General features: G+C 45.8%; 1 protein-coding gene across 1 annotated transcript; it reads left to right on the forward strand.

Annotated features, from left to right (window-relative positions):
* The first annotated feature begins 1,009 nt into the window (after positions 1–1,009).
* On the forward strand, positions 1,010–27,768 carry CLIC6 (chloride intracellular channel 6). Its single transcript, XM_035546054.1, has 6 exons — positions 1,010–1,966; positions 23,546–23,655; positions 24,098–24,223; positions 25,336–25,442; positions 26,214–26,395; positions 27,607–27,768. The coding sequence occupies exons 1-6, from the start codon at positions 1,010–1,012 to the stop codon at positions 27,766–27,768; spliced, it is 1,644 nt and encodes a 547-aa protein (XP_035401947.1).
* Positions 27,769–27,977: the final 209 nt, after the last annotated feature.

Consider the following 27,977-nt stretch of genomic DNA (forward strand, 5'->3'; position numbering starts at 1 on the left):
ACTGATGTCAGAACCCACAAGAGAAGTGAAATAATTGCCTTGTTATGGGTCCCGCTGCAAGACCCCCATTGCCAAAGGCTAAGCTTTCATTCCAAAATGCCCAAACCTTCAAGAAGCATCCCTTCTGATCGCGGCTGCCCAGCAAGTCAGTCTGTATCTCCCCGTTCCTTTGTCTTGCTGGGAAATTGCCTCTGGGCGGGCGTAACTTCTATGTAAAACAGTTGCAGGAGTATTTATTTATTTACCTGTTTGTTTATTTTTATCAGAGCAAGCATTCCTCTGACTGAATTATTTATTTTACAGTGTTGCCCACCTCTTGTCGGCTGTGTCTTCTGTCTGCCGACTACAAAATCCTGCCTTCAGCCCCACTCTTTCCACACGGTGGTTTCAGATACACGTACATAGAAGCGTGTTTTTTAAAGATGCTACCTCATTCTTGTCAGCCTACTTTCCCATTCCCTGTATGTTTTTATGGGATGTTTTCAGCTCACCGAGCACCATAAACCAGCGCCACTAGCCACCCTTCGGAGGGAAGCCCGACCAGAGCCTGCTGCACCTCCTACAAAACCACTTCTCCTTGCCTGCCAGCAAACCCGTGCTGAATATCACCCTTCCACCCGAACCTGCTGATTTTCCTCTTGATGCAAAGCCACTCCACGGGGGCGACAAGCTGCCTGTCACCGGGGGGCTTCCTGCGGGATGACCCTGCCCCAAACCTCCTTGTCGCCCCCCAGCTGCCTGCTCCGTGCCCGGGATGGGGTCGGGGCGGCTTTGGGGCGGCGGCCAGCAGCGCTTCCCTGTGTCCCCCCCCGGGCCGGGGAGCGTTTCAGCGGGGCGGGCAGGGCTGAAAGCCGGGGGAGGAGCGCACACACCTGCGGCTGCCGCCCCCTGGCCGCCCCCGGGGCTGCAGCGCAGGCGCGGCCCCCCCCGGTGTCCGGCGCTGCTCCCAGGCTCGGTGGCACCGTCCCGGTCCCGGTCCCGGTCCCGTCCCCGTCCCCGTCCCGGTGACATGGCTGAGAGCCCGGGGCAGCGGTCGGGGAGCGACCTCCCGCGGGCAGGAGGCGGCGAGGAAGGCGCAGCGGCGGCGGGGAAGCCGGAGCTGCCCCCCGAAGGGGCTGCGGAGCCCCCCGCTGGACCCCCGGGTGTCCCCCCCGACGGCGGGGCGGGACAGGAGCCGGCCGAGGCCGCGGAGCCCCCCGACGGCGGCTCCCCCGGGGGACGGGAGGAGAGCCCCGGCGAGGGGCGGCAGCAGCCGTCGGGGGTAGAGGAGCCGGAGCCCGTCGAGGACGGTGCTGCGCTGCCGGGGGGGGAACCGGAGGGCTCGGTGCTGGCCGAGGGGGCAGCGGAGGAGGCGGCCCCGCTGCGAACGGGCCTCGAAGAGGCGGCAGCGGCGGCCCCGTCGGGACCGGCCCCCGAGGATGCGGTGCTGGAGGCTGAGGCTGCGGGAGCGGAGCCCGAGGAGGCGGCGGGGAGAGACCCGGGAGAGGAGGTGCAAGGGGGAGCCCCCCGCGGGGCAGCCCCCGAAGAGGCGGAGAGGGACGAGGCCCCGCTAGGGCCGGAGCCCGAGGACGCGGAGCGGGGGGAAGCCCCGTCGGGGGCGAGCCCCGAGGCGGCCGCAGAGGAGGCTCCGTCGGGGGCGAGCCCCGGGGAGGCTCCGGCCGGGATCGAGGCGGCTCCCGAGAGCCCCGGGGAGCCGGAGGGCGCGGGGCCGGACGGCGAGGACGGAGCCGAGCCCCGGCCGGAGGCTGGGAGTGGAGCCGAGGCCCCGGGGGCGGCGGGGGCAGGAGCGGAGAGTGAGGCCCCGGGGGCAGGGGGAGGCGGCGCGGAGGCGGCGGGGCTGAGGCTGAACGGGGTGCGGGGCCGGGCGGAGGACGAGGAGGACGAGACGGGCTCGGCGGCAGCGCTGGAGCAGGAGGAAGAGGAGGAGGAGGAGAAGCAGGAGCACGACATCTCCCTCTTCGTCAAGGTAGGGTGCGGGGGGGCTGGTGGGGATCCCCGGGCTGGTGACTCTTCCCTTCACCAGGACCCCCTGGGCAGCTCCTGCGTTTAAATCTGGCAGACGCCACCCCAGCCCAGGCAAGGCGATTTGGTTATTAATGCCCCAAATACACCTGCCTCTGACCCCTCATTCCTCCTGCGCTTCGGTGCGGACAGGAGGGGACTGGGCTCCCCACTCGGTCACGGTGCCTGCACCCGCAGCCCCAAGAGCTGTGGGACCGCACGATCCCACTGGCACAGACCTGACCTGCAAGGTGGCTTCCCCCAGAGTTTCCCCTGATGAGCTCCGTGCTGCATTACTTGAGGTTTCTCTAGGTTTAAATGGAAAGCGTACGCAAGGATCTCGGTTCTGGTGGAGTGGGAGAGCCTCCTCTGCCCCCAGACTGGACAGTTTTGGATTCAGAAGGTCAGTAAACTGCCCAGCAACGTTACATCCCTTTCAGTTGTCCAATTTGCATGTGTTTGGGCAGGGAAGATTGTGTTTTAGAGGAAAATAGACCAAAAAATTAAAATAAATTGTGACGGTCTTTAAAATAATTTCTGCCGTTTTCATGGTACCAGAAAGATGACCGGTGGTGATGCTCGATGTTGGTGAACATACTCTCTGGTTTAGGCGAGACCTTGGAGCCCAGGCTGGGATGCTGCGGCGTAAAGGTGCCTTTCTGGGCAGTAGCAGGGGCTGAACTCTGTGCTTGTGCATCGAACAGCAGGGGCTGCCACTGCTCAGCCTGGCTGAGGTGACTTTGTGCTTGCCTGTGTATCGCCCTTGTGCCTGTTTCGTACCCGTATGCCCATTAGTGAATGCTGGAGCGTGGCAGAGGGCGAAAGTCATGATGTCCGTGTGTGTGGTGGTGGACCCGGGTGCACTCTTTAGGGAAGAACGTAGCCAAAATTAGAGAGCAGGCTCTGATAAGAATAAGAGTATCTGCTGTGACTCTGCAGTCCCCAAAATTAGGATTAAGGATTTTTTTTTTTTTAAATATTTGAGAATGAAGAAAACAGGAGGAGCCTTTATGTGACTGATGTAGCATTAGTAACTTACGAATGCCTTGAGAACACTGCAGCTGCTTTTCTAATGATCTCAGTGGAGGAGTGTTAGGAAGCTTAAAAATTTTACCTCATCTGGGAGCTAAGCTTTTTTAGTTTGATATCAGCACAAGTTTTCTCCAGTTACATCTGAGGAAAAAAAAAAAACCCTATGGGAGAGCTCAGCATCTCCCTGCTGACCAAAATGTGCAGGGCTGGCAGTGCTGGGAAATGGGAAGCATTTTTCTGTTCTGCTGTTGAGGGGGTTCCTGCTGCTCTTGCTGTCACCTGGAGATGCTCTCGCTGTCTTTTGGCAAAGGAAAGGAGGTATAAAAGGACTGGAAGTTCTCTGTAGTGGCTTGAAGTAGGTTTTATGAGCACGTGCACAATGTTATGCTTTAATAGCTGCTGCTGAATTTTGATAGGAGAAAGGAGGAAAGTGGTTTCCAAAGTGAGACAGCATGAACTGTTGCATGTGGGGATTCTTGAGTGCTTATACCTGACCTCAGCAGTTGGTCCACAGGCGTGATGCTCCTTGCTGATCAACTCCTAAAACCCAAAAGTTAAGGTAGTGAGATGATGATCCAAACCGAATGCAAATGTTCATTTCCAGCCCGAAACACTTCCCTTCACATGCATGTTTCTAATACACCTGCCACCCCACTGCTCATGCTCAATTAAATCAGTATTACGTGCCTGTCTGTTATTTCAAAATGCTTTTGAGGTGTTGACACCTACCTCTGCTTTGCAAGTGCCACTGACCTCTTTCGCCCTTCTGCTCCCTGTTTTTGTGCTCATAGGAACTGGGCAGTGATTAGGCTGTTTAAGATAGTTGGATTGTTGTCTGTCCAGTTAAATACGGTCCTAGTTTCTTTGTTGTCCCTATTTCTGCTAATTTTCCTGGTGAGTTTTGGCTTATTTGTAAGTGGTCAAGATACTGTCTGCCTGTTATCTGTGCCTGCACGCACAGTGCTTGAGATAGGAGGTCTGTGCCATCATTTGATAGCGCAACACAAATAGAGAGTAATGTTAAAAGCAAGCCCCATAATAGGAGAAAAACGAGGAAAAAAATATAGTGATAGTGACTGAACGATCCTCAGTTTCCCTGCTAGGGAGCATTATGCTAGACTTGGCTGCCATTAAATTTCTTGCTGCGCTTTCAGTAATAAAGTTTTGAGAGTAACAAACGGAAGCATCACTATCAGAAAGTAAGCGGGTCTTTTTCAGATCCAACTATAAGATGACTAGTCACAGCATTTGCTTCCTGTTTTTACTGTTGTTGATCATGAGCTTGTTATTTCAAACATGGAGGTTTTTTTCCTTGCCTGCTTCCTGCTGCTTTGCATGGGTTCGCTCCCCTTTTGCCTGCATGTGTTTGACTATCGTGACGATTGTGCTGTCTCATGCCTCCCCCTGTGAGGTGGGCGGCAAAGTTCCTGCCAGCTCCACAAGAATGGGTGTTGGGAATTGTGCTGTTAAGCTGATTTGGGTTGCTATGGGGTGCTATTTAATTTGAACTTGGACAGCCAGGGTTCAACGCAGAGATCTCATACCAGAGCACTTAGCAGGGTTAGCAGCCTTTGTGGGGGACGATGTCTTTCTGGACCAGGAGCTAGATGCCAGACAGGCATCCCCAAAGACAGCAGACGTTTGTCTTTAGGCAACTAGACTGTGCCCTTAATGGAGCTGAACAGCAAAAGACTCCTTGGCTGTAAGGGCAACACCGTATCGAAGCATTTCACCAGGTACTTATTTGATTTCCACTTTCCCATGAAACAGCACGTAGTGTGCGTTTCCTTTAGATAGTGATGTTTGATGGCTTTGGTGTTTCAAAGGCAAGTGTTTGCGAAGGGCATTCAGATATATTTTCTGGTTGTGTAGGACACTGGTCTAAGAGTAAGCATGTGTATGTTCTCTTCCCGTTCCCCCCCTCCATGGCAAGAGCCCTTTATTTGTCAGAAAATGACATATATTTATCTTTCCATTTGAATTTAGTGTAATATTCAGTTATTTTTAAACAATTTAAAAAGTTATGTAGGATTTAAGAGTATTTCTAAATTAAACAAAAAACACTACCACCAAAAACCTCCAACCTTATCTACCAGTCGCTTTTAAATTTTCTTACAGGTGGACAACTTAAACACCAGAATCACAACTACAGATTTCATCATTCCAAAGATTTCTGGGGATACTAATCTAGCTGTAAGTGCTGAGCACAAGCAGCCAGACAACCCGGCTTGACCACAAGGTCTTCTCTGAGATTACTCTTCGAAAACAGTTTTTGTTTAGTTTCAGGCTTAATTTTTTTTGTAGTAAAAGCTGCCCCTGAGCCTAAGGTAATAGATTTTATCCAACAAAAAGTAATAAGCTTCACCCAGTTTTTGTGACATTCTTGGTCTCTAAATCAAAATCATTTATTTTCATTCAGAGAGTTATTTTATCCCTAGGAGGGAGTAAGGTTACTTCACCGATACCAAATTTCCTTGCACCATTCCTTGAGATATGTTAGGTCAGTCAAACACGCTTAGAGATGTGCTGAATTATCAAAATTTCTGATAAACCAGAAAGTTAAAGTGTCAGAAGCCTTGCTGTGACTGGAGACAGAGGAAATAGCAAGTGCCTCCATACACCACAGTTAACGTATCCGACTTGAGGGGCAGTGTGTTACATGGTAGGGAAGGACCAACCCCATTTTCTGTGATGTGACGGACCTGTAGCTCATATATAAATTCCATTTAAAGTACAAAAAGGCTGTCTTAAAATTGAATTTCTGGGCTTTCAGAGCTGGAGCCATGAAGTCCATTGACAGCAGGCGTTTAAGTCCCTGAAAAAAAAAACACATCGTAGCCTGTATTCCCATTCAGTGGACTCTGTTCTGTACCTGATGCTTGATGTAAGCAAGTATTACAGTATAATTACTGAGTAGGTACTTAAGATTTTTTGCTCATCAGTGTAATGAGTCGAAGTCAGACAGGTATGGTTTATAAGAAGAATAGCTGACATCCTGTATCAAAGTGAAAATATCAAAAAGAAAATACTGCCTTCTTAATGTAGATTCACTATAGGAAGTCAGGATTTAAATGGACTCAGGAGGGTGAAAGCAAAGATGTGTATGTGGGAAGTTACGCTGCATCCTTATTTCTGGATTAAAAGAGGTTTGGGGGGAAAATTAGGCAGTGCGTATTTATCCAAGCAAAGGGAATTGCCCAGAGCTTGCCAAAGATGTGTGTTGGACTGGTGAAATGCTACGGTAAGATAAATTGCTGGGGAATGAGCAGGGACACATTTGATGAGGTTTGGGCAACGGTAGAACCAGACTGCTGCTCCTTCCCTTCTGTCCCCCCATCACTAACAGCATTTCACCTTCTGTCAAAGCCATGCCGTATTTTCCCTGATAAGCACACCCCTGCTTTCTCCTCGCTCGGTTTTTATCCTTCTCAAACTGCATCTTGTGTACCTTCCTCAGAAAGCAGGAGCTTTTATGTTGTTTCCCCCTGCCATCCTTTTTGATACAGCTGGCTATGGGACCTGTCTGCTTCTGTAACCGAGGAGTAAGGAAAGCTATCCTAGAACCAGAGGGAGAAGTGGTTCAGAGGAAAGCCGGCGTGGTGGAGCAGGGCAGGAGCACCGTGTGTGCTCCACCTGCCGAAAGCAGCATCTGGCTGGAGCTGGCCGAGACCGAGCCGTGCGGGGCTGCCCTGCAGAACCAGAACGGTCCCGCTTTCCTGGCTGCTGGCTGGTTTGCTGTTTGTAGGGCGATTTTGACTCTGAATATATACAGCTGTACACCAAGTGCCAGAGCAGGTCAGGAGGTGTGCTTGGTAAAACACGTGGGGCGGTTCTGTTTCCGGGAGTGTCTTACAAAGCACGAAACTGGCTGGCTTCCCAGGGGCATTTGCCTTTTCTCAGCTACTTTTTTCTTTTCTTTTCCCAGCTGGAATGTGTCAAATTAGGGTTCCCTGATGCAACTTAAGAGGACCCGGCATTACGAAGTCCTTTCGCAACTCTTCAGGTTATTTATTGTGTCTACCCTGTGTGCACCTGCACTTGTCTTTCTGGGATGCGAGTATTCGTTCAGCAGTCTTTTCCTTTCAGTAAAGTTGAGCTTCAGAGACTTTCGTTAAAAAGGCAATAATATCAATATTTTTCTCTGAAAGAGCTAAGCATGTTTTCTGAATGCAGTCTTTCTCATAGTTACTTCTCATGCTTTCCTTTTTGGCAGTTCGGGTTGTCACCTTTGTAGGGCTTAGGCTGCTGCAAAGAAACAAGGTTCCTTGGAGCCGCTGACTTTAGGAATAGCCTGGAAAACCACACCAAAATCCTTGTTGCCACCATGCTCCTAGGGGCATGCTGGCTGGACCAGTCAGGTCTGACAGCTTGTAGTCCAAATCCTGTTCTACAAAAACACAGTCCAGCAGATCACAGTTAGGATGTTGCGTCTAATTTTTGATTTTTTGCGGGGTAGAATCTAGACATACTTCTTGGAGTCCCCTTTTTGTCTGTGTTGAAGTCCTGAAACTTTATGTGCACATAATATTGTACAAGCTGTAAGCATCGATTTTCAGTGCAACCGCAGACCTCTGCTGTTTGCAAGCTTGCTTTATGCAAAAAATAAAAAAAAAAAGCTTGAAAAAAGTAAATGCCTTCAAAGCTACTTTCTAGATCTTTTCATATTTTTATTTATTCTCAGTACACTGATTCAGTAAAGCACCTCACCATACATTTTCTTTAAATATAGGCTTAAAATCACGTGCCACGTAAGCCCTTTGCTAGCCAGGGGTCACTTTTTCTTGATTCAGGCTACAGGCCCACCCTGTATTTCTTGCTCTCTGAAATCAGCAGAAATTTGTGATGAGACGAGCCTGCTGCCCAAAATCCAGCCATGCTGCCTCTTCTCCCTGAGCTTTGCCATCATAGTAGCTGATCTTACCAGCCTCCTGGACCAGGGGCAGAGCTGGAAGCTTTCCTTGTCCCTGGTTGTCAAAGGGAACCTTTCGTTCATAAATCCCGTGGGATGGCTGCAGCCTTCTTTGGAAACATTGGTGACTGCTGCCTGAGGTGCTTTTGTGCCACTGTGCTTTGGACTTCTCTTGATGCCTGCTTAGTGTGAGGCTTGGTGCTTTGGCCTTTCTTACAGCCTTGTGCTATTTATTGTATGGATCCATGCAAGGGTATATTTAAGGTTATTAAAATATATATATATATATATATTTTGAAGGGGAAGTGATAATGGAAATTAATCATACAGCTACACTTTTTTTAGGATGTTTATCTCAGGTAAAGTCACTTTGAATTGGTGGTTGTACGATTTTTGCAGAAGAAAGACCCTCCTCATCAGAGATAGTAAAGGGAGTAAGGTAGGAAAAGGAAATATTGTACGTTTTATAGACGGGGAGCTGAAGCAAGCAGACTTGCTTGTGGTCCATCGCTGACTGCATCCTGTTTTCTGGTCTCTCAGCCGAAACAGATCCTACTGCTACTTTTAAAAAGCAAGGAATTGCTCGCTCCTTGGGCTCCAGCCGTGGGGTGTAAGTCAATGCCGTGTGAAGGTTGCGTGATTATTTTCTTGCCCAGATAATAAAATGTCACGCTGTGATAAGAAGTTGTATGCATTTCCATTTGCAGTGTCTGATTATTTACTGATAAAAGGCTGAGCAAGAGGAGTGATTACATTCCAGTTGCTTTCAATAACATGGACGCTGAGGGAAATTGTTTTAATTCTCTAATAAAAATCCTTAGCTTCCCAAACCAAGCAGTGGCAGCTTGTGCCACATGCTATCTGAAAAGGCTGTGGGAACCCATCCTTGGGATGATGCTTCTGGAGCAGCTCTGCACAAAGGAGATACGTGAAGTGGTGTTTGCCCCAGCGAGGGGGCTGGCTTAGTAGTGGGAGTTGCCTTTTTCCTTTTTTTCCCCTCCAAGAGAGGTAATTATTGTGAAAGGTCACAGGCAGAGGTGCAAAGGTAGTATTTCCCACTTTTTCTCCTCCTTATATGCTGAAATTTCAGCATATATTTGAATGCTTAGACTGGAAATGTAATTGTGATGGAATGAAGTAAATGGCAGAAGGATTGGAGTCACAAATGCATGTCCTTTATTACTAAATTACTAAAATGGAATAGTTAACCATTTACTCAGATTGCAGAAAAACTCTCCTTTGTGCCTTGGAGAATCATTGACATTTACGTGGTAATTAATTCTGTGAAGTTACTTTTAAAAGCTATTACTGAACCTGAGCTTTCTGAAAAAATAAATGGTGGCAGATGAAACTTGGAATAGGATCTGAATATGCCCTAAAGGCTTAAAAATGTAGGGTTGTGCGCTGACATTCCTCAGAGCAAGGCGCTGTAGGTACCGGGGCTGATTGTTTTGCAGTATGGTGCATTTAGTATACACTTTAAAACTGTATTTGGATTAGCAGTGCTGTGTTTTTCACAGTTTCCAGAGGGCTGCGAATGAAAATGAGGTGGTGGGGAGAGCAGGATGAGACTTGGCTTTGAATTTAGGTTTCTACTGGGAAAGGAGAGTCCAGCCCTTGTGCTGGAGCCCCTGGATTTTTGCTGTTACTGGTGTCCAGTGTTTGACAGCTCTTTTGGGACCCGGTTTAGCCAGTTTCCACTGGAGCTGACAGGTTTTTTTATTTAATATTTTACATGGTCATTTGAATTATTTTTCTACTTGGGCCTAAATATCACATACCGTTAAAAAGGAAGGGGAAGACAACACCACAAAAATAAATCCCTCATTTCATCTTTCACCTTCACCTCTGATTTAAACATCAGAATTAGGAACACCAGTGGAAAATTATTTTCTCAAGCACTTCACCAAGCTTTCATCCACCCACTTCCTCAAGTTGCGTAAAGCAGCTTATTTGTTTGGTTATTTCTTATTTATTTACTTATTTGCTTACAGTACAAATTACGGATACTTTGTATGTATGTATGTATTTTGCATTTAGATTGAAACAGCAGGGCTGTGTTGGTAAGTATCCTACAGTGAAGTGTAAAACAGATGTGTCACTGAAATACCAGTTAATCTGTTTTTCCCAGACCTATAATGTATTTGAGAATATAATGCTCTTTTGTTGCAGTAATTCCCTGTAAGAATTTAAAAAGGATATAAGATTTTTGTCTCAATGTAGAATGTTCAACCGGCATCTTGCCATGTTATTAAATACGGATTAGAAATAGCATCGAGGTATTTAAACATAATTCTTGTAACAGGATAAATAGCTAAGAGCATTTGGTTTGTTGCTTGTGTGCTTGTGACCTGGTAATGTTCCTCTTACACACAGACAGACAGAAAGAACTCTGCGGGCAAAACTCATAGCAAGAAGAAATTTGTGTTTGAGCTGCTTGGTGTAAGGTGCAGGGTGCCAGCTACTGTCCGCAGCCAGGCAGCCTTCCCCAGGGCTCAGCAGCTCAGGTGCTCACCTGCCTTCAGTTAAAAGCCCCAGGTTTTCTTAGGCTACTGGGGCTGTTTGAAACTATGGGTAAGAATCTTAAAGTGAGAGTGGGTAAGGATTAGGAGGAGTGATCTTTCGGAGGGCTGTGGCTTGCTTTTTTTTTTTTTTTTTAATTAATTACCCAGTGTATTTCTGTTGTGGTTAACAGATGATGGGGATGTGATGGGGGCACCTGTGCAGCTGCTGCCCTTTGCCTCTGCTTAAAACCTCTTCTCAATAAAACATCATTATTATTATTATTATTATTATTGCTTGTAAAAAAGTTTTGAAAAAATAATGGAGGTTTTGTCACATCTGCCATTAAAATGAAATGGCTTCCATTTAGGAGGAGTGGCAATGATTACTTACAAAGCTTGGAAAAATCTCAGTCACTCTACACAAGTAATACCCATATAATTCATTACCATTGTTATTATAGTACATGATAACTGAAAGTAATGCTATCTCGAATGAGACATAAATAAAGAATAGCTAACGCAACATGTCAATTACTTGTGTAGGATAATGTTATTCCTAAATTGGGCAAGATTCATTTAAGCCCTACTAATTTGTAGCCCAAGATTTTCAGTCTTTGCTAGTCACATGTTAGTTTTCCTATTTATTTTTACCTTATTGATCTAGCAAAGCAGTGGATTCGTGGTTGCTGATTGCTTTTGTGCTGTTATGACATACTTACTGTGCTATGGATTCCAGGTAGCTAGGTGCAGGCGTCCTTTATGTTTAGTTAGTTGCCTTCTCATCACAAGATGTGCTGGTGGTTTCACCCTGAAAGCAGACACAACACTGTCTCAGGTTATGTTGAGTGCCATAGTAGCTTTATTTGCAGACCTGGCACAGGTAGCTGTAAGATATGAGGAAATAAATCCGTAATTTGCATTTTTCCTATGTAATTTCATTGGGCTTTAGGAATTGTTGAAGTGTACCTGTTGGCTGCATTTCACTGCCCTGTAGAGAGCCACAGTTGCTGTTGAAAATGCATTTGACAACATTACAGGTTTGTCCAAGGCTAGCAGGAACACTGCAGGATTGTTTTATACTTCCCCCTTGTAAGAAGGTATACATACACAGGCTTAATCTTTAAACTCTTCAATTTGAATAGGAGTTAATATTAGTAAAAGCACAGTCTCTATAAACGTATCACAGGATAATGTGTATTTTAATTTTCACTTGTAGTCTCCTGTGTTGTTTATTTTACAGAATTACTGTTTAATGGTTCATTTATTTATGAACTTGGTCAGAAATGGAAGGCCTGAGTGCTGGCGGGCCTGCTGCTCAGTAGAAATACTGGGCAGGTTGTGAGTAGCAAAATCAAAAGTAAGCAAGCATTTCATGTAAATAACAGGAATGAGTTTAGGCCTTTCATTTCTAAAATAGTAATAATAATGAAAGGTCTAATAATTTGGCTCCTTAAAATTGAATGCCACATTCTGTACTTAATAGTGGTTCTGGAGTTATTGTCATTATAAGTTCTTGTAAATTGATGCCTGTAACTTTTGGAGCGACATTAACCTTTGAATTGAAATAGCTTCTGTTTAATCTATTTATTTTTAAATGTAATTTGGTTAATACCTCCATTATCACTTAATCAGTTTTGTAGATGCAGTTATTAAAATGGAAGAGGGGGCTGCATTGTTTTTAGTGTTTTTCAGACCTGTTATGTCAGTCTAATTATTCCTAACAACTTGACAAAGGTAAAAAGTTTATTGCCACACAGTTACTTCTTAATGAAGGAAAATTTCTGTCTATGCATCAAAAGCATTTAATTACTTACTAAGTAATTAAGTTAATTTCAGCAGTAATTACTTAACCAGCAGACCATGAGTAAGTAAATAAAGTATTAAAGGTTAGAATAATGGAGGTTTTCTCTGTCCCAAAATGGCTGCTGGCATGTAGTGGGGAAGAGAGAACAGAAACCAAAGGAAATTGCAGCAATTTCAGACCTCTTTTCCTTTCTGCCGTCTAGAGAGGATTAGAGTTTCCTGATGTGTATACAACCCCTTTAAGCTGTGACCGCTGTTCGCTACGTAAAAGCAGGATGGAGGCAAATGCCCTGCTAAGAAACTCCAGTGCACTGTTAATCCCTCAGCGTGAACTCAGGACCAAAAGACTTCAGAGAACCACTTCCAGCAAAAAGCAAGGCATTTTGGAAAACTCATTCTGAAGGAGCCTTAGCGAACATATAAATTAGGAAATCCAATAAGACAAAGTAGTCATAATAAAGTAATGCAAGTACTGCAGGAAAGAAAGATCTAACTAGTATAATTTCAGAAACCTAACAGAATGAAAAGAACCTTAATAATGCAATTGTTGCAAGCCGTTACGAAATGCTGATAGGTGGCCGGTCCATGAGACACAAACGTTGCCCAAGCTTTGGATGTTAAAACATGAGGTAGGAAGGCTTTCATGGTTTTTTCAGGTGGAAGCTCAGCATGAACTCACATTAATGCCAGAAGAGCCCTGCTCCAGGACACAGACCATTTTGTATTATCAGTAATAATAGCTGCATAGCTCATAATTAGATAATCACTAATGTACAGCTGCATCATTAGAAACACAGTAGAGTTATGTCTGAATTGTTGTCCTGTTCCTAGGTAGGCTCAACCTTTAGCCTACTGCTTATGCTCTGTGGTCACAAAACCCAGTTTAATTGTGTCCTGCGGTCAGTTGGAGCTGTGCAGGTGAGAAGTTAATTCCTTTTACCTTCTTTCACCTATGCTCATTTCCTTTCATTCTTTTTCCCTTGGCATCTCTTTTTGGCCTAGCCTTGGGTAAAAGCTTTAATCCACACAGTATTTTATAAGGTGAGCCTTCTGAGCCCTGCTGGCCTGGGTTGCTGCTTGGGTGTGCTCGCTGTTGGCAAGGACACTGCTGCTGCAGCCATCCTGGGTTTTGTTTGGATCCTGGAGGTGCCTCAAGGTTTGTGTCCCATTACAGATTGACTCTTGTTGCCTTTTGCCATTGCACTGTGTGACTACTGGGCTGAGGTGTGGATTTTCAGTTGCCATTGCTGGGACACTTGTGCTCCTTGTCTCCTCTAGGTTGGGCAGTCTTACCTGGCCAGTGGGCAAATATTGGCCCATATTAGCATGTGTCCACCATTGCTGTAAGCCTATATCAAACATACAGTGTCAGCAGTTAGATTTGCACTGATTTGCTCAATCCTCTTTAAATAAAATGGTATTTTGCAGTAAACACTCTCTTCTTCCACAGAAGAGGGTAACTTTTGGCAGTGTTTGCATGTCTGGCTAATCTGGACTAACGTGGACTTTCTTCACTGCCAATAGCATCCTATCATGCCTGACATCTGGTTAGATAGCCTGGATCTCACTATCAGAGATATCACAGCCACAATCTATTTCATTTTCCAAAGAAGCATTCAGTGATTTTGGAATACAAACCCTGTTTGTTCAGGATAATAGTTGCTGTTTACTGAGCAGTAGCTTTCCCTTCCATCATTGCCCTAGAGTTTGCTACTTGTGTTATCATCACTAAGACGTGTTCAGTGGCATGAATGACACTTGCTATTGTCCTGTCCTTGGAGTGGTGTCCATGCTGAGGGTGAAGAAACATTGAGGTCACAGTGGAGAGTAAGTCTAAGTTCCTCCTGAAAGGGGTGAAGTCTCATCTTGAGACAAAATAGGTGTTTGTTTTTTTTTTTTTTTTTTTTTTCTTTTCATGGAGGTACCTGGTTTGATGTAACCTGAGAAGATGCTGCCTTTTCCCTAAAGCTGTATCAGACGGTCGGATCAGACATGCTGGCTATGGCATGCTCTGGTGTTACTTCTACAGTAACGGTTATCTGTAGCTGGTGAGTAGTCTTTGAGTGTATTTCAGCTCACCTAAGTTAAAATGGATGCCTAAACTATATGGGGCTGTTTAGGGCAGTAGTTTGAGAAAGCAGTGCTGCCAAAGGGCATGTCATCCCAAGTGGGTGGGTGTTTGAGACAGGCAAGATGAATCAGCCTTGAGGAGTGACTCTCTCTGTCTCCACTGACCAGAGATCTGTTTTTTCTGTCCGACTCTGTGTGAGGTGGCTTCCAGCTTTAGCATGTAACAGCTGTACAGTTTATACCCTTTTTTATCTCCTTTCCACTATCCCAGTGCTCAGGGTTATTGGCTTGTGGGGTATTGAGTCTATTCAAAAAAGCACTGGTGGGCTGTGGGCTCCATCAGCAGGCTGTGTTTTATCATCAGATAGTTCTCCACCATCTCTCTGGTTGAAACTCACCCTTATGTTTTGTTGAAATGCCTGACAGGACCTCCAAGGCTCCCTCCTGGACCAGTTCAGGCTTTCATTTTTGTGAGGAAGAGGAAGTGAACAGGGCATTCAGTACACCCAGTGGTTCAAATCACCTTCAGCTGCCTTGCTGCTCTAGAAGACACTTGGGTTTTGGTTTATCATACTGTGTTCTATGCTATGGGACTCTCTGCATTGTAGTGTGTGGCACCGTTGTCCAGGATGGAGAGGTTTTCATGTCTCTGACAAAACCAGGCTCTTCCCTTCAGGGTAGTAGAAGCTCAAGTAGTTAGATGTCCAGAGCATGCACGTTGCTGCCTCCTCCTCCAGATTTCCTTCCTGCAGTTCTGTCTCCAAGTATTTTCGGGGTTTGTGTAGTTTGCTAATCTGGTCACCTACCCTTTTCAACACATTTCCTTACCAAAGCGGGTCAATTAGCAGACTGGATCATTGAGATGTTAAGTCAGTTGATGCTTTACTTTGTCATTTCTCCTCCCCTGCGGAGTGCACAGGACTTAAAATGAAAAAGGCTGCTTCATTCTGACAACAAAAAGAAATCTACTTGATCCTATGTAACTAGCTGCACTTCAGGTTGTCATTCAAGAGGATGTTTAGCAGAGACAATACTTAAAGGACCTGCCCTATTTGCAGCCAATTTGCTTGTTTAAAAATTAAATGGGTACCTAAATGCACTGGCTGATTGTGCCTTGAGAGAGAAGTAGGAGAAAGGGGGGAAGGAGGAAGACCTCTAGAGGCCTCAGGGTCTGCTTTTCAGCTGGTTGTCCAAATTAGTAATTTTGCATGCTCTGTGGGATCTATTGCCCCATGTCAGCATGATTTAGCTTGGATGAGTGATCATGGGGATCATTTTAGTCTTGCATTTAATGATCTCACAATGAGACTGTATCTTGAACCACACAAACACACACTCCAGGGGTGGTATAGAGCAGGGTCTTGTCTTACATTTAGCTGAAGGCTGCAGCTCTGATGGTCTTCATAGCCCCAAATAGTTCTTTCTTGTGCAAGGCAGTGGGTTGAGAAGAGGATCATTCCTGCTCACATGGAAATGGGCCATGCTCCCTGCCAAAGTGGAGTTCGCCACAGACACTCTTCTTCTGATGCGGTAGTAGAAGTAGCTTGTATTGGAAGGTGAACACTCACATTTGCTCCCTGCTGCAGTTACGTCAGCAGGGGCAGGCTTCAGCAGGAAAAAGGGATCTCACAAGTAACACTGAAGAAGACTATAGGGAAAATCAAAACACCCTTTTGTTCTTTAGAGAAAGCTTTGCTTATTTTACTTTCTCCCTCCTTATCCTGTGTGGTGTTTGTTTTTTTTTTTTTTACTATAGCGCACACAAAAAAAGAGAACAAAGCTATTTTTAGCAGATCGCTTGTAGTTACATTTACTGTTGCCTCCTTAACCCAAAAGCTTAATTAGGGTTTAGGACAGTGTGTTGTTGAACTTGCGTATTCATGGTCGTAATCCTTTAAGTACGTTGTGTGTTGTCTGAACCCTGTAATACTGTTCAAGATAAAACATACACGTCTGTAATATTTCTAAATATAAAATAAGATGCATTTATTTTTAAAACAAAAATCCGTATGACATAGTTTCAATAATGAAGATGCTCATTTTACTCTTAAATGAGAAAGGAAAGGGAAATAAGTCTCTTTCCTGAAGCATCCAGTTGCTGTTTAACACAACTTCCTCACTGAGTTGCACTGTTGGGGGTGTCACACATGAGTCTACCCTGGTGAGTATCAAAAATACAGTTCATGCAGGAATCTCAACTAATGGCTACACTTTAAATATGCATATTTCTGCTATTTGGCTGAGAAATTAAACATTGTCTGGAAACATCTGTTTTAAGTGTTGGACAGCAGATAGGCAGAGCTACATGACCATTTAAAAGTACTGGAATAATTAGTGGCAAAACTTTTAATTTTTCCTATTACAATAGAAATTATTTTAAATTACAGTTGCTTTGTTTTAAAACTTAGCCTACAAGTACGATTTCAGCATCTCAAGGAATCTCAAGAGTGCCGTTAGCAAAAAGTAAGGAATCTCATTGCAGAGGCGATGTGCTAACAACGTCTGAGCCTCCTTCTACTCATCGCTCCAAGAGCAAGTCAAGACTTTCATGTCAAGTCCAGTAGGTGGCATCAAAACAGTTCTGTAAAGTTCAGTGTTTGGATGCTTGTGTCCTAGCCCTAGGGCACAAAGTGAACACAGTGTTTAAATAGAGAAGATTCCAGGTAATCTGTCTCTTCCTCACAAAAAGCTTTGTTTTGAACACGAGCTTATCCAAATGACATGCATTTGGTGTTTCTGTGCACATCACAGTGTATGGTATGCGTTACCTTAGTGTATTAGATTTGCCTTCAGTGAACCAGACTGACTTGTAACTATACTTTTATGGCACTCTTAACAGAGTAATATTTCAAATTTTGCCTTTTTCAGAGTGCTAGTACTATAGAAATCTGCATGAATACTGTAGCAGGCATCAAAAGCAGAAACCATGCTTTGTACCCTCGAGGAGTAGAAACACTTTTTAAAAATTAAAACAATATATCTGTCACGGAATGACAGCAAAACATGGGTATGACTAGAGCCGCTTCTTCTAGATATATGGTAACAAGCTGCACTGCAGTCAAACCTGTGTGCCTCTCTGTAGCTATTGCCAGGTCTTGCGCTACTGGGAGTGTGGGAGCGTGGTCACACTGCTTTCCTCATCACACTGCTTTCCTCCATCCTTCTGCCTGTGCTCCAGGCAGCTTTGTTTCCCAAGGTCTGCGGACATCACTGCTGGTGAAGTTGCCTTGCAAATGGTCTTTGGTGACCTAACTAACAGTGGGTGTTGTCAGTTCAGGATAATGCAAGATGCTATCAGAAGTTGACTTGCTTTGAAACAGAGTAAACAAGGAAAGAAAGACGGATGATTTCAGCTTCTACCTGTGCTTCGGTGTGAATAGGTTTTAGGTTAGCAGAGCAGCTAGAGTGGAAGGATGTTTGCTCTTGCCCTGAAGCTCTGCCCAGGCTCGGGCCCTCCATGGAGGACCACCGGGCATTGGGATTTCCTCTCAGGAGGAGCAGAAAGCACTGGCATTCCTTCTCCCCTTCCTCCTTGGCTGTCCTGCAGCCAAGTTAGTGGCTGTCCCGGTGGTGCAGCAGGGTGTGAAGCAGAGCTCACCATAGCATCGGCCTTTCCTGCCCTGCCACTGCATCCACAGAGCTGTCAGCACAGCGTGGCCTTGAGGCCGGCACGGCGGCGCTCAGCCCAGACCAAGAGCTGGCGTTAGGAATGCGCTGGGCTCGCTTAATCCCTGCCAGGGCAGAACAAGCGAGTCTGTGGAAGGAATTAAAGTTAAATGGCTGTTGTTCTCTGAGGTCGCACCCTCCTCACAGCTGCTTCCCACGCTGGGCCCAATGCACAGTAGTTGTAGTTTGGAACAGGGTGTTTACGGTTCTTGTCCTTTGAGGGGACACCAAGCGTGTCGTGAAAAAGGAGAGGGGGGTTGTTAGCATGGTACGAGAAGGAAGAGCATTCAAAACTGTCTGATAGCTGGGGTTTGAGGCCAAAAACATGCAGGGGAGTTGTGGTAGGGAGGGCAGGGGCAGACGTGGGGTGCTGGCCCCAGGCAGGCAGCTCCGTGTCTCCTGGCTAGCGGTGGTCCTACCCCGCTCGCTGGGTGAGCCTGCTTCTCGGTCAGCGTCATTACGGGCCAGGAGTAACTAAGCTCCCTCGTGCCGAAGGAAAAATAGAATTGGAGTTCAGCTTTCAGGGAAAACAAAAGCTCTGCTCGCTGTTCTCCTTTTTATTGTAGCTTCAAAGGGATTATAAAGTTATATAAAAACAAGCAAAATAAAAGTCATCTCTGCTCCTTCTGAACTGTTTCTTCCATGCTTAACCTTCAACAGGAAACAAAAAGTCCAGGAAAAACAAATTCCACTCATCAAGATTTTGGAGGCACAGGACATTTGAGGTCACTAGAAGAACCTTCACAACCCTCGTTCCCAAGATGTTTGGACAGGAACTGTTAGGAAAGGAATTCTTATAGCAGTTCCAGGGGCAGAGCAACTGCAGCTCAGGGAGGGCCCAAACTACTCGTTTACGAAGAACGTTGTGTGTGACTTCTCAGTAAAGTCACTGTGATTATCCTCTTGCTATGGATGAGGATGCAGAGACAAGTGACCTCTTTAAGGCTGCTCAGGAAAGCAGAACTGCTGGATCAAGGTAGTGTAGTTCTTCTGCGACACTCTCTAATGTTTTGTGCACAAGGTCCTGCTGCCTAGGGAAATCAGCTTGTGGCGTGATGATGCTCCTACCTGAGGGCTTAAGCTTGGGGAAAGAAGGGTGTGGAGAGCTCTTCCCTTTCCCAGCTTCTTTGAGTAAGACTCAGTACACAAAACAAACAAACAAAAAACAAACACAATGCAAAGAAAAAAGACAGAACAGAGTGTGAAACAGTGAAAAATGAATGAAAATAGTGACTGTCAGCTAATAATCTCATTAAGTAATGGCACATGGTTATGGGATTATGCAGAGCTGTAATAAATCGATACGGCTACAATATACAATTGCTGCCTAGGGCTCTGAATGAAAGCTTCTATGCACAGCTTGAAAGTTTTCTCCTCTGCAGCAATGTTTGTCATAATTGTTTGATTAATGAACTCATTAAATCTCAGTATTACTAGAAAAGGCATGTTGACCTCCTGACTGATCACAATTAAAGCGTAAATGCCACTTACTCTAGGCTCTGGTTAGATATCTGCTTAAGCAGCAGGACAGCCCCAAATCCAACAGGATGTGGACGTTAGCAGAGTGTCACAACAGTTGCATGTGGAGGCCAGTGTGTGCCATTACCTGCAATTACACTGGCGTTTGCCTGGTTATTAAGGTTATAACCAGTCTGGAAACACAATCGTCCATTGAAACAGCAGCCAGGCTCCCGTTGACTTTGCTGGAGTTAGAATTTCACCCTGCGTCATCCAAGAGCATAGCAGTCAAGGAGTGTAATTAAATCCTGTGCTTAGACCTAGCACAGAGTAATGCATCCCTGAATGTGCTGTGGAGAAAAATTCATGGAGTTTTGCTTTGGGGCTGCAGTGCTCCTAGCTGTGCTGTTGTCTTGTTTGTATTAATCTGTGGGCATCCACTGTTGTATCATGTTCCTGCAAGGTGAGATACTGACCCAGTCTCATTGCCACCCTTACTTTGTTGGAAAGTACATTATTGTGCAATGATGGCATGGCTCAGCTATTGTTGTGTTGCTTGATAGGTGGCAATAAAGCTATTTCAGTGTCCTGACTCGTGATTTTTGAGTCGATGTGGCAGACTCTCTCTTTGGGAACTTGAACAAACACCTTTGGCATGTGTCTCTGGTGCTTTTTTGTCCAGTAGGAGTTGTAGCTCCCCAGATTAGATGAGATGAGTTAGGAGAACAGTTGTCTCCCAGGAGCCAAAATGCAAGTTGACATACCTGAAGTCATTTTAGATAGTTGTATTCACCCTAGCTTCCTCAGTAGGCCAAAATATTCATGTTATGGGCTTTCAGCTAAGGTTATAGGAAATTGTAGCATCTTTGAGATGCCAGGTCAAACTGTGTCAAGTTCTGAATCAGATTTAGTGTTCAAGGTCTTGCAGTCATCTCAGACTGCCTGTCGCTGCTACAACAGGAAAAGGTTTAATAACTGCTTGTGCTATTGTGTGGGCTACTGTAATCTTTCTGTCACTTGCCTCCAGCTGTGCAGAACTGAAAGCAAATGATAGGTATTCCCCATCAGCTGTGACATGGCTGAGCTGGAGCCTAGAAATGTGCCCTCCCTTCACCTGGTACCCAGAGCTGAAGCCCCTTGGGTCTAAATGACTTTCAACTTCCAAAGGCCAGATGTGGCATGCCAGCTTCCCAGCTGTGCCTACCCAAATGTCTGCAGCCTCCCTTGCCATGGCACTTCAGCAGCTGAGGCTTTTGATTGAGTAGCTCACAAAAATCTGCCTACCATCCTCAGTCTGGACACAGCAACTCTTGGGGACACACCCCTGTGCCACAGCCACATCAGAAATGGGGATACATCATCATTTCTGTGAATTTATTTTCTGCTGTAAAAGCAAAGTGCTTACCATAACCACAGGAGATGGCACAGCTGGGCAAACCCAGCAGTGCTTCACTGGAGACTGCGGTACCTGCACTGCACAAAATACAGCTAAGATAGCAGTGCACTGTTAGCATCCCTTGTGGGCAGCGTGGGAGGAGATACAGCACCAAATGTGAAGATCAGCAGCCTTTTGGACTTCATCATCACCATCACAACCAACCTGTAGAAGTAGTCAGAAAGTACCAAATGAACAAGCAATTGTCTTGGTGGTTATAGTTGTCGTTGCTGTAATCAGCAGCGCTTAATCCCTTGTTTTACTCAGTTCCTCAGTGTTTTGTTAATTTTATCCACTGTGAAACACAAAAAATGGTAGTGCTGTAGTAAATTTTCCTCACAAATAGGCATGGAAGTTAAAAAGTTTGCACTTAGAAACAAGGCAGGAGGTTGCTTCTGTAACATCTCCAAGGCTGCCAGTCCCTCAGCTTCCTGGTGGCCTTTCTGTCATTCCAGTTAATGACAAACCGGGACTCAGGGCTTTGCTTCTGCATTTGTCATGGTAACATGTCTGTCCGGGTCTGCATCGCTGGCTCCACCTCACAGATGTTTCCCCACAAAAGCAGGCTGGGGCTGCTGTCTGACCCCCTGAAATTTGCTGTCACCAAGGTGATGTGGGGCAATGCAGAGCAACAACCTCGTTTCCTTAGCTCCAGCAAAGTTAGGGGGAGCAGAAATTTCAGTATTTAATGGCCAGCAGAAGACAGTAGCTGATCAGGAAAAGTTCACCTACTGCCACTCTTGGTCACATAGCACTTCTTGACCACATGGCCGTCTGGAAAGTTTTCTGAATGCTGCATGAACCCTGATGGGATATTTTTTTTTTTTTTTCGTATCAAAGGCTGAATAAAAATATCAAATCAGTTGTAGGAACTGTGGGAAGGGGTTGTGGCAGTGCTCTGAAATGATATCCCCCCTCTGCTGCTTCTGCTGCCTGGCTGAAAGTGGGGGTACCACTGCAGGAACTGTGGGGTCTTGCTGGGACTTCACCCCTTTTTTTCCCCAGGGTAGGGTAGGTGAAACATGACACGAGAGACAGGATGAAATGAAATGGTGGTGTCGTACATTTAGGTCAGTTATGAGTACGTACTAGCAGCATACATAGTCTCCTTCTTATTAAGAAGGGCACAGTAGTTTTCAGTTAATTGTTATTCTTGTCTTAAGCTGTGCAGTGCTGGAAAGCAGTGCTCCGTGTAGGAAGAAAAACACAATAGTAGCTTTTGACCAGCTTTCATTTTTGCCACCTACAAAACAGCACCCATCTAACACTGTGGGCCAGCTGTTTTAGCATTTCCAAAAGTTTTTGTTCTCTGGCAGTGTGCGAGGCAATCGGCTATTTTGTTCTTGCTTGCCGAGAAAACTGTCAGTTGTTGCAGTACCAGAGGCAGAGGGTGACCGGAGGAGGATCCCGCGGGCTGAAATGGCGACCCATTGCGCGGGTCGAGCCGCAGGAGCATCGCTCCTCACGCATCCCTCGAGCTGCGGGGCAGAGATCTGCCTGCTCCAGACCAGGTGCTCATTTCCAGACATAGAGCTCTTCGTGAAGGTGAGGGACCTGAAGCAATCCAACTGCAGTGTGTGTGTGTGTGTAAAGCTTTTTGCTGTATTTGAGATTGATTTGATAGCATTGAGAAGGGTGAAGGAGCAGGCAGAACTGGTTTGATGTCTGTGTTGTTTGGTTATATAAAGATGGTCGACAAACATTCATGAACTAACCTATTAACTAAGTAAACGACGTGCTTGGGTTTTTACTTCTGTACCCTTATGTTTAAGATAGGTTTCTAAACTGCACCTCAGGAGAACGATATGAAAGGTGTAAGGACTAGGCCTCTGAGCTCCGGCAGCAGCGTGGTGTGAAGCCTGGCGTGACCCGCAGCAGCCACACGAACTTGGCAAACCTCTCACAGTGCCATCGCACACAGGGGGAACGAAAGAGGGCCGGGAGAGGCAGGCACGGCTGCGTGACTTGGCTGGGGACACACCAAAGCATTAAAGCTGGGAGCCCTGGGTCGGTAGCGGGTAGAAGGCCTATGCCACCGCTGCGTGCTCGTCCCCGCGCCGTGTCAGCCTGAGGTGTGCAGCCTTTGGGCTTCGTTAGCCCCCGGTTCAGCAAAGCACGGAGACCCCTGTGGTCGGCTGCTCGGCAGCTTCCTTTCCTTCCCTGGGGCCCTCGCGATTGTTGAGTTGGAAACTCTTAATTATTTGATTTATTCTGTTTATTCCCTTAAGTGCTTTGGACGTTACATCTCAATTTACACAGGTAAACCTTTCTGTGCTTGTTTCCTGTGATCATAAACTGATTTAAGCCTGTTTTAATCTTGCAGTGACTCAGGTAGATTTATGCTCACACAGACAAATGAGGTAGAGACTATTTCCTCTAGAAGGACTGCTGAGATTTCAAGTTTGTTTTCTAACTTGTGGCACTATAATTACGCACTTTAATGGAAAAATATATCTCCAAGATGACAGGAGTCTTCATCATACCTATGTGCATGTTTGGAGAAGGATATAAAGAAACTTTGCATGAAAATATGCATTAGCAGAGATGAGTAACATGCTATATGTACTTAGAGCAGATCTAGATTTTCTGCTTCCCTACTACATCTGTTATCAAAATTCGCTATCACAAATGTATGCATACTTTTTTTTTTTTTTTTTGTAATTGTAGGCTGGCAGTGATGGGGAAAGTATTGGAAATTGCCCATTCTCTCAGCGTCTCTTTATGATCCTGTGGCTAAAGGGTGTCATATTTAATGTCACAACTGTGGACTTGAAAAGGTGAGATCATAATACGAGTTCTCATTTTTAGAACAGCTTTACCAAAATGGTGATTTACAAGGAAGAATGTCTTTGATTTGAAGTGCACACACGCAAGTTAGTGCACATTACTTATGCTGTGACTTGGCGTTGTGCTAACAGGCTGTATGCCCGATACCTCTTTCAGGTTCACTGATATGAAGTGGACCAACTCCTTTGAAGCATTTGAGATTTTAATCTGTTTTGCAGTAGGTCTCTGTAACACAAACCTGAATTTGTAGCATTTCAGGGTGCATTCAGATAAGGGCTAGCTGATTCTCACACCGCCAGTGTAAGGCAGCTGGCCACATTGTGTTTTGCAAGACATATATTAGCCTGTTACTCTGAAGTTGAAGCAGTTCATTGCAGTGAGTTGAAAGCGTGGTCCCCACCGCAATTAACCCAGCCTCCTTCCTCCCACTAGGAAACCCGCCGACCTGCAGAACCTCGCCCCAGGGACGAACCCCCCTTTCATGACGTTTGATGGTGAAGTCAAAACTGATGTCAATAAGATTGAGGAGTTCTTGGAAGAAAAGCTAGCACCACCCCGGTACCGTGTTCATGTGTGTGTGTGACTTGCCTGCTTGTAGCCCCGGCTGTGACAAGGTGTGGTAGGACCGGTGCCTCTGGTCTGGGTGAAAGCTGGGGAGGCCTGGCAGTGCACGGTGGATGTCCTGGGGTAGCCCTGAGATGCCATCTGTGCTCTTCTCACTGCCTTTGCCTTCACTCCGGGTTTACTGTTGTGCCACTACAGTCATTCCCAAGGCATGAAATCCGCCCTCCTGCAGCAAGTATATGCAGAAACCTGCATACCGCTGCAGAAACCTGACCTCTTTTCCTCTACTCGTGTTTGCTTGAGGTTTCCCTCCTCAAACTGTACAAATAATTTGGCTTACCAGGAGCAGGTAGCTAAAAGGAAGCAGCAGTGAAAGCCTCCCACGCTGCAGGAGTCCTGGGTCAAAGAATGTCAGAGCTCATTCTGAGTGTCTGGGTGGGATAATCTCCATGTGTGCTGGTGGCTGGGTTTCAGATCTGTCCTTCCCACTGAAGGAGCCATCCCCACCTCTCCCCAAGCACACCACCAGTAGCATCATGCCCCCGACACAGGCACCTTCTGCCCCCCAGGACAGCAGCTGCCCTCTGCAGCGCTCCCCCCTCGAGCAGCCAAACCTGACATAAACTACATGAGCAGCTGCTCCCCTGCACTTTTTCCCTCCTCTCTGCCTTTGGCAACAACAGCAGCTGGCCCGGCCACTCCAAGCTTGCTCGTGCATGAGCAGGACAGGCGAGGAGGCTGGGAGGAGCAGCAGTTGGTGCTAGCAGGGACTTTCCCTCCACCCCTCCTCATGGCAGGAGCTGGGCTCCGTTCAGCCTCACCTCTGGCTGAGGCAGCCTAGAAGAGGCACCAGATTGCTTGGATGGTGTTTGCAGCACAAACAATCATCTCCCATCTGCCTCAGGAGAAGGAGGAGAGCCACATGGTTTAGATACGGTTGAAATTCACAATTGCTAACTGGTTTATAGCTTAGGGAGGTTCCCTTTGAAAGTCCCGTGTAGCCATATATTACGATGCTGCAGTTTAAATAAAGTATATGAAATAATTAGTGGGGATGAAAATAAAGGCTAGTCCATAACTTCCTCTTGTTTCTTTTAACTCCTCAGGTATCCCAAACTTGCACCAAAACACCCCGAGTCTAACTCTGCAGGAAATGATGTGTTTGCAAAATTCTCTGCCTTCATAAAGAACCCAAGAAAAGATGCTAATGAAAGTAGGTGCTATGGTCCTTCCACCAGCCCTGGTAGTCACTGGAAGAAAGTGGAATTGTACAACTCCAGCACACCGTGCTGCAGACATGCCAGTTACATCTGATTTAAAGCAGTCCTTTTCCAGAGCATAAAGGCTTTGGAAATATGCACCCATACAGTCTCTTATCTGGGGATTCCCAAAATTGGGCAGGTACCACTGTTGGCATGGGAGCGCCAACTCCAGCTCCTCCCAGTTCCTTCAGCTCCCAGGCCCACAACACTGCACCTTCCCATGCCCCTGGGAAGCACAGCCTGCTGGAACTGTGACCCTAGCTTCAGGTCTGCCACCTGCTGTCCTCCTGCTGCCTTTCTCCTCCATTGGTGTAAGTGCTGAAGTCTCCAGCCCCGTGGCTTTACCTTGCCACACACACCTCTGTAGAGCAAGAACCTCACAAACATGCATTAACTCATCTCCTCTGTCCTCCAGCTCCCTCTCCGCAGCTGCATTCCTGCACCACCCTCCTGTGCACACCGCAGCCAGCCCTTCCTGACCCTGTTTTTTTCTGGTAACGCAGACCCGGTTTGGTTTTTCTCAGACTCCCCTTTAGCTGCTTACAGCTCTTATCCCAGCATTAAGTTTTAAGCTTAGGATAAAGGAATTGCAGGAGTTGGCATGGCCGGGTATCTGCGAACTGGGTTGGTGCCAGGAGACAGGATGCAGGAGTCAACTTTCTGCCTGTTGTCAGAGGGACCTTGGTACAGGCTTGAATGACCTTTTTATTGTCTTAACCTAGATTTGGAAAAATCTTTGCTTAAGGCCCTGAGGAAGCTGGACAACTATTTAAATAGCCCCTTGCCCGATGAAATTGATGCTTACAGCACTGAGGAGATCACTGTTTCCAGCCGGAAATTCCTGGATGGAGATGAGCTCACCTTAGCGGATTGCAACCTCCTACCAAAGCTCCACATAATTAAGGTTTGCATTTGCTTTTCAGCTTCCTGAAGAGAAGGGCAACGTAGAAGCTCGGGTTCTTTTCTAAAAGAGAGAGGAGCCCTCTATCTTTTCTGAAGCCACACAGTAGCTGGAGTGCTAATACACAAGGCCATTTCATTACAGCACAGCTGGGCAGATCCTCAAACTGATGACAAGTTAGAATATCTGCTTTCATATTTGGGCTGTGACTTCTTGCTCTAAGCCTCTCACAAGTATTAAATGAGTACTATATTCAGTGTGGTAGGGAATTATTTCTGTTTGCATTTCACATGCAAAGTGCCACGGACCAATAGGATTAAATGATCTTGTCTGTGCTAATTCAAGAAGCCAGCAAAAGCTGAAATTTCACTCTGTCTCTCCCACCTTTAAGAGTCCTGGTGACCGAGATGTCTGGGCATTGTTACAGCCTGTCCCTAGGCTGTCCTGGAGCCAACCAGCCTCTGGAAGGGAAATGGCCACATTGGAAACTTAACTGGTTTCCATACAAATAAAGTTACTTCAGAAACTTTCTTCCTTGACTATTATTTTGTTAGAGTGGACTGAATTGTTTTCAGACACCTTCAGGAGAGAAAACTTTCCCAAGAGGTGTCCTGGTTGAAACTATTCCAGCGATAGCAGCAAGGGAGAAAGCCTTTCCTGCTCCATCACAGCTCGGGCACATACATACAGTGACACATGAGAGGTAGCAGGGGTCAGCAGAGCCAGTGCAAGGAGAATTGCCTTGAGGGATGATGGAGGATGAATGTCAAACTATCCTTGCTGACCCACCAGGAGGTATTAGGTGTCATCCAGGAGTTTTCCCCAGCCATTTGAAATCTAGTATCGTAATTCCAGTTTTCCTTTTCTGTTGGCAGTGAAAGTTTCCAAGTGTGAGCCAGTTTATTACTGTAAGATTACTCTGTTAATTCAGGTTTATGATATTTTAAGCTGCATCTCTTCCAGGTGTTGTCTGCTGGTCCACATAGCTCTGCATATTTATACGAATTAAATCCTTTTAAATGAGTTAGATTGTTAGCTAGCTTTTTTCATCCCATGACGTTTTTTTTTCCTTTCCTTTTGTTTCCTCCCTACACTGTATATAATGACACTGTTGCACGCTGAAAAGAAAAAATGTTCATGAAGAGTAGATTCAGTTATTTGCAGATCATATGTGTAATAATATTTTTCTTTTTTTTTTTTCCTTTTAATAAAAGGTTGTTGCAAAGAAATATAGAAATTTTGATTTTCCACCTGAAATGACAGGGATTTCAAGATACTTGAACAATGCATATGCAAGAGATGAATTTACAAACACTTGTCCTGCGGATCAAGAAATTGAGTATGCATATTTGGATGTTGCAAAGAGAATGAAGTAAACAGAAGATGTCTCCATTCTTCATTGCTACGGAGATTTAGATGGGCACCAGCCAAGATGGGAAAAAAAAAAAAGCCAGCATATGTTCTGCAGTGTAATTTTAAGTTCTGTTATTGGCCAATCCGTCTTTTATAATAATTGTGTAGCATTATTTGTTCATTCTTAAATTATATATATATGTGTGTGTTTCTGTACAGACATATGTACACA

Source organism: Cygnus atratus, chromosome 1 (assembly GCF_013377495.2).
Source record: "Cygnus atratus isolate AKBS03 ecotype Queensland, Australia chromosome 1, CAtr_DNAZoo_HiC_assembly, whole genome shotgun sequence".
NCBI classification, from domain to species: domain Eukaryota; kingdom Metazoa; phylum Chordata; class Aves; order Anseriformes; family Anatidae; genus Cygnus; species Cygnus atratus.

Coding starts and splice junctions, on each gene's coding strand:
- CLIC6 (XM_035546054.1), top strand. CDS start 1,010: ATGGCTGAGAGCCCGGGGCAGCGGTCGGGGAGCGACCTCCCGCGGGCA. Junction 1,967..23,545: donor ACATCTCCCTCTTCGTCAAG/GTAGGGTGCGGG, acceptor TTGTAATTGTAG/GCTGGCAGTGATGGGGAAAG. Junction 23,656..24,097: donor ACAACTGTGGACTTGAAAAG/GTGAGATCATAA, acceptor TCCTCCCACTAG/GAAACCCGCCGACCTGCAGA.